Below are 7,317 nucleotides of genomic sequence, written 5' to 3' on the forward strand. Positions count from 1 at the left end.
GAAGAAGAAAGAAGGTTGGTATAATAATAACTGAAAAATGGGAATTCTCTATCAAACTAAAGCCTAGCTGAACCATGAATTGAGTTCAGTGCAGTGACTGCTGGGACGAACCACACAAAGTGATGTTATGTTACAGCCTGATGAGTTTGTTTGTTATGTATGAATTCAATGCCTCAAATGAAGCAGTGAAAGCATTTCCAAAACACATTCCATAGGAGCTTCTCAGTTAAAACACATTATTTTAAGACTCTTGGTGCATGGAGGACGATGAGTTGTGAGAGCCAAAGAAACTGAGACAAAAACATTTTCTCTGTATTTAATATAACAAAACACATGTTACACATTACTATAACAAAGGAATGCCTCTGTTCTTGTAGACACATGTTCGTTTCGCCGGTCTTTTCTGATCGCAACATGAAATCTTTTCAGTGTAAAAGCATACATGTGTAACCAATCACATGACACAATGTGCTCTATGTCAGCATATTAAAAGAATATGTTGCTTCCTACAACAGGGACAGTGAGTAAACTGTATAACTCAATGTTTATGACACATAAAATGTCATCTCTTTGTTGTCAAGCTGTGGCACACACACACACACACAAAAATCTCTAAAGTAATGCCTTGATGGTTTTCTTTTTGTTATTTGGTCCCTTTTACAACACTTGTTACACACTACAGCTGCTGCTTACGTGGAAGTAGTGAAGCTTTTTATTCATGTTATTTGGTCATAACATTTTTTTAAATATAGTGACAGTATATTACGTAATAGTGTACGTTTCAGAATACACAGGAGCTACATCTATCTGCTCTATAAGCTCAGTAGTCCCAGTTGAAGCCTCCAGACAATGCTTGGAAATATTTGGAACACCTTGGCTTTCTTCAAAGGAACAGTTTGAATTTTGGAAAATATGCTTATTTGCTTTCTTGTAAAGAGTTACAGTAGATGAGGAGGTCAATACAGTGCCACTCTCATGACTGTACGCTAAATATGAAGCTAAAGCCAGCATGTGATTATCTTAGCTTAGCTTGGTGCAAAGACTGATAAACCACAGAAAGTATGTGTCCAGCCAAGATATAATGCAGCACATAATTCTCCTCCCAAAAAGTTATTTTTTGTAAACAAACAAATTTAACGTGGTATTAAGTGTGCTTTGGAGGTGCTGGTACACATATTTTTTTTGTTTGCCTTCGGACAGAACCATGCAAGCTGAGCTTATCAGCAGCTGGCTGCAGCTTCATATTTAGTGTAAAGACATGAGAGTGGTATCTAACTCTTAGCAAATTGTCCAAAACAACTATTCCTCAAACTATGCAACACAGAAAACACACTTTTTTTAGTTCATTTACAAACCTGAGTTGCAGGACAGACTCAAAATTGATTTAAATCATTTGTCTGTAGGATTCAACTGATGTGACATGAGGTTATGATCAACAATGAGACAGCAGGACTAAAATACTGAGCCAGTCAGTGGCTCGACTAAAATGATAAAGCAGCATAGTATGAAGTGGAGCACTGAGCAACGTCAGTGTGTGAAGACTTTGATTGACAACGTGAAAGAGGCAAAACAGTTCAAATGTACAGTATATAAATACAACTGGATAATTAAAAAAAAGATTAACAATATTACTTTGCTGATACCATCGATATCCAAAGCCTGTCAGATTATGCACACCATACACACCAACACACACACACACACACACACACACACACACACACACACACACACACACACACACACACACACACACACACACACACAATGATTTTACACACAGCCACTGATTTGGCTTTACAAATGAGTGACAATATCCATATCATTTCAGTATCCACTGTTATAATAAAACGTTCTAAGTGCTTTAAAATTGGTCCATCAACGTTGATATTAGCCTGTCTTCAAGCTTTTCTACATGACTCAAGCAGATTTCTGTACAAACAATGCTGAGTGTGGACAAATTCTGATAAGAACAAATCAGTTGTAACATACGTTTATATTACATTATAGTCATGTAGATTTAGAAACAGTGTTCAAGAAATGCTATTCGAGTTTTGTACGTTTCAGATCTGTGGTGGGTTGTCTACAGCTACAGCAGAGTACTCAGTCTCAGACATGTTGGAAGCATCAATGAGGCGTGCCAAGCCTGTCCTCGTGGAGTATTTAAAGATGAAGGCCTTCATGAGGTCATAGCGGTAGTTTCTGTTGATGAAGTTGTAGAGGATGGGGTTAAAACAGCAGTGGAGCAAGGACAGGCACTGGGTGAGGTGTAAGGCCACATAGATCACATTCTCCAGGCCACAGGTCAGACGCACCAGGCCCAGCTGAGACAGGGCATCAACCAAGAGGACACCGTGGTAGGGCCCCCAGCAGCCCAGAAACACCACGATGTATGCCAGGATCACCCTGCGGCTCACACGACGCTCCTGCTCCACTGTGGAAGAGGGTGAAGAAGAAGAGGAGCGGGTAAAAGCTCTGGCTAGCAGGGCGTAGAACACTGCAATGACAGGGAAGGGGAGAACAAAGCCCAGCAAGATGAAGCTCAGCTGCACGCCCACCATCCACTCCCTGGGGTTTTCACCCGGGTACACAGGCCTGCACAGCATGGTGTCCCCATGTGCTGACTTCACAGTACGCAGGAAGTAGGTGTCTGGCAGGGAGGCGACCAGAGCCAGAAGCCACACCCCTACACAAGCTCCACGACGGATTAGCTTCCTGCGCGCCCCTCCCTCGTTGTCTCCGTGCTGCGACGCGCTTAGGTAGCGGTCGACGCTCATGCAGGCCAGGAAGAAGATGCTGCCGAAGAGGTTGACGGAGAACAGAAGGTGTGTGAGTTTACACGCCACCTCACCGAAGGGCCAGTGGCCATGCTGGGCCAGCGAGCTCACCCACACAGGCAGGGTGGCGCACACACATAGGTCTGCGACTGCCAGATGGGCGATGTACATGTGTGTCTCATGGCGAGGGGTGGAGTCTCTTTGTGCACGGATGTTTACCCAGAGGACCAGAGCGTTAGCAGCAAGACCGACAATGAAGATAAAAGTGTAAAGGACACACATGGAGTAGAGCAGAGCGTTGCGGTTGAAAGCCGTGGCACACACCATTGCATCCACGCTAGTTATGTTGCTAAAGGCTTCTGAGAAGTTGAGGTCCCCCAACGACTCCCAAAGGTCCTCCAGATCACTGGTGCTCAGACTCATTTTTCAGCGCTGGGAGAGGACCACAGACCACTGGGAGGTAACACACACCACTTCTGACTGGGATAGAACCTGTAAAAACAAGACAACTCATCATTTCATTTCTTGCAGCATACATTTATCTGGATAAAGATCCAACAACTAAATGCTAACTGCTGGTATCATATTTAAGAAGCAATTTTCTGTTCATAAAGCATGGCTTATTTTACCCATGTGCATGAGCTAATAAAACATAAAGCCACTTGTGGTATGCCACCAGATCCTGAAGAATCTTAATGTGGTTAACTTGTTAAAACACTGCTTTCATGAGTTAATAGAGGCGCTCTGTTGCAGTGTCACAAACGCCGGCGTTCTCTGTGATTGATGTGCAGTCAGGGAGCAGTACAATAAATGTTTACATAGGCTCCACTAGCACAGAGTGCAGATTAGACATAAGGAAGTGGGATCGAGAAATCCAAACAGAGTGTATTTCCGGAGCGTTCCGGGCATTCCAAGATAAAGCATTGGTCAGGATGGGAAACCTGATGCCATTTTAAAGAATGTTTTTATTTAACTTGCTTGTTATAGTAAAACAAATCCTATGTTTCTCTTGTTCTTTTGAGGGAGAGGGTGAGAGAGGAGCTGTCACCACCAGTGTGATCAAAGAAAATGCTTATAGCCCTGAAGACGTCACTTTAAAACATCTGAATCTTATAACATGGGAACACATGCAAACAATTTCAAATACAGGGTACATTAATGCTATGAGTAAGGTGGCTGAAGCAATTCGCAAGATCACAGTGGCAGTAGTCTAGAGCAGCTTGGCATACCAATAACATAGCATGATTCTTTTGATACTAAAGTGCCACTGAAACCCTGCATGGCCTGCACTCCCAATTATTTGCTGTGATGTCTTTCTTAGCTCCCCTAACTGGCAGCCTGCCACAGTGTGAAAGAGCAGAGGTGAAAGGTAATAGATCAAAACCAGAACACGAGTGGCTTAACCCCGCTGTTGCCCCTGGCTGACTTGTACGCCCACAGAGTGAATTGTGTGCAGAGATCAGCGGGAATCTTGACGCCTGCGAAATGGTCCGACCAAGGTTAAAACGAGGGTCACCGACCACTGGGTGACACAGCACGCTGGAAAGCAGTGAAATGTGACCGCGTCAGACATCTGTCTGAGAAGGAGATACACAGGATAATTGGCACAAAGTCACAGAGGATGATGAAAGAAAAAGGGGAAAGTAAAACTATATACTAGGACACCTGGAACATATTAAGATGTGCAGCTGTCTAGTGTGTGTTATGTCTGTTATGGTATATGTGATCAGTTTACTTTCGTATTTCAATTTTTATACCACTTTGTATTCCACCACATTTTTAGGGGATAATATTGTACTTTTTAATCAACCACATATTCTTGACAACTAAATTTACCAGGTACTTTGCAGGTTCAAATTTTATAGCTTGTAAAATAATACCCAAAAGTATGCAAAGTATTTAAAATAAGCTCCACCAGCTGCAACATCAAAATGCTGTTTACATGTTGATGAGCTGGACTGTTTATTGAAATATATTTCTATATGATATTTGCATCATTGATTTTTTGCATGTGATGGTTGCAGATTTCTACTTCAAGGGATTAGCCAAAACAGACATTCAATTTGGTTATTTTATCTATTAACAGTTAACTGCAATACAACATTCCATACACTTTGATATAAGATTTAGTGCTTATCACCCACTCCTGACATGGGCAAATGAGCCAATTGAATACATATTCTACACTTCTACATTTTGAATGCAGGACTCTTGCCTGTAATGGATTAATCTGCTAATAATGCTCAATTGTAGCATACCTAAATGCTTAGTAATGGATCTTCCACCACTGCCTGTGACAAAGCAGTTTCAAGAAATGTCAGAAATCTGACATTTAATTATACTTTCAATTATTTTGAGACACTGGAGATTGCTACTGATTCTAATAGAGGGATTTGCTATGCTCAGATAACCCCTCACAATGGTCTCTGTCTAATTCCCTTATATTATATGGAAAATACCTGGAGGTGCCATGTAGCCACACAGGCTTCAAGCTAATTAACCTCTTAACACCCACACCATCAGATAACAGACAGCACATGTAGACCATCTCTCTCTCTCTCTCTCTCTCTCTCTCTCTCTCTCTCTCTCTCTCTCTCTCTCTCGTCTTTTCAGCTCGCGAGCATCCAGTTACAAATGACCTGGAAACGTCTTTTGTTACTCAATACACAGCAAATAAAAGCGATTGAAGGCGATGTTCATGTGCTAATGCTGCCGACAAGAATGGTGCAGGTGCAGCGTGTTTGTCAGAAGTTTCTCCTGTCAGTCTCTGTCAACAGGCTTAAGTTTGGGAGGATAACATCTTTGCCTTTTAAGACAGGACATTAGGTTCCCGCGTGTAGGTTACCAGTACAAGTGATGCCTTGTTGTGCTTCATTACGCACAAGTAGCGAAAGATCTCAGACTGCTGCTGACGGCAAACACATATAGTGTCATTGTTGTCATTGTTGAGTTTTATCAGGCTGGAAACAAACTTCTCTTATCGGGTATCAGTTGGGTATACAGTCACTCCGTGTTTAAACGGGGAGGCAGATAAACAGCATAGAGGCAGGCTGGATAACCACAAAAAAAATCGTTGTAATGTTCCTGATATTCCTATAGGAACTTACTGTTTCAGTAATGCTCAGCACATATACCGCTTTGGTAGACCTATCTATAATAATAGTAGTTAATAAAGTTGTTAAATGTTAATTAATTACATGTGAGCAGCATTTTCTTTGATCACACTGGTGATATATATATATATATATATATATATATATATATATATATATATATATATATATATATATATATATATGTTTAGGCTATACATGTTCTGTGTGTATTGTGGAGGGGGCTTCAACTACATTTCATTGTGCAATCCTGTATTGTATAATGACAATAATAAATCCTTGAATCCTATCCTATCTTGATATAGCCTGTGCATAGCCTCTACGCACTTTCTATCGCAGGTATCGAGCATCTCTTGGGTTTTCTAAATGTTAGAAAGCTGAGCAACTACCTTCCCTCTCTTCTCCCCCCCATGAGGTCATAAAAGCAGCTTACTTGTTTTGGATTTCTGCTCCCTCGCTGAAGTCTCCTCTTTGAAAGAAGAGATTTGTTTTCGTTTTTGGGGATGAAGGGTAACTTCAACTCCACTGCGGTAAACTTGTGTGCGCAACCCTCCGCCTCCTTAAATGAATCTGAGTCTGTTCCTTGTTCTGCACTTGCTGATACTCCGAGGAGCTACGCCTCCAAGGCTGGTCCTAACAGCTATGCGTATTGACATGGCATCGCCTCAAGCGTTCAATTAACAGCAAACAGCTCGGCGAGTTTCGGCCAAGAAGAAGAAAAAAAAGCTCGTGGAATTTCCGGCTTACGACGCTACATCTGTAATACATAAAACAACATTTTCACATTGTTGTACATTACTGTATATGTGTTACTTACTAGTATAGGACAATATCCTATATTATTATCAATGTATCATACGTAATGTAGGCTTTTCAAAAAGTGACTATTAAGTAAGACAAATACAATAGCCTAATACTGTATAGTACGTGCAAACTTAGGAAAAAGTAGCCTACATTTAAATAAAAAATAAAGCTTTTCAAATGACACGACCTGTTCACTGATCTAAATTATTACATTTTTGTTACATGCATAGGCCAATAAATAAGAAATGCATAATAAATAATTTAATTCATCATTACTTTATCTGTTGCCACACGTTTCTATCTGGCATGCAGCTCTATTTATGCCAAGTGGCTATCATACTGTAATGCAATAATATTATATTGTAGGCTATACTATATAACATGCCATCCATCCATCCATCCATCTTCGTCCGCTTATCCGGGGTCGGGTCGCGGGGCTAGCAGCTCCAGCAGGGGACCCCAAACTTCCCTTTCCCGAGCTACATTAACCAGCTCCGACTGGGGGATCCCGAGGCGTTCCCAGGCCAGGTTGGAGATATAACATGCATACCTACGAAATTGTACATTTTAACACTGCCTGTTAAAATGTCTTTGTCTTGTTGTTATGATTCAGTGACTGCATT

General features: G+C 41.3%; 1 protein-coding gene across 1 annotated transcript; it reads right to left on the reverse strand.

Annotated features, from left to right (window-relative positions):
• Positions 1-302: 302 nt before the first annotated feature.
• On the reverse strand, positions 303-6,501 carry ackr3a (atypical chemokine receptor 3a). The gene is made up of 2 exons (XM_078262033.1): positions 6,324-6,501; positions 303-3,269 (listed from the first exon to the last, which is right to left on the reverse strand). Exon 2 carries the CDS (start codon positions 3,198-3,200, stop codon positions 2,064-2,066), a length of 1,137 nt encoding a protein of 378 aa, XP_078118159.1. The 5' UTR covers positions 3,201-3,269; positions 6,324-6,501; the 3' UTR covers positions 303-2,063.
• Positions 6,502-7,317: the final 816 nt, after the last annotated feature.

This window comes from Sander vitreus, chromosome 11 (assembly GCF_031162955.1).
Source record: "Sander vitreus isolate 19-12246 chromosome 11, sanVit1, whole genome shotgun sequence".
Taxonomy (NCBI): domain Eukaryota; kingdom Metazoa; phylum Chordata; class Actinopteri; order Perciformes; family Percidae; genus Sander; species Sander vitreus.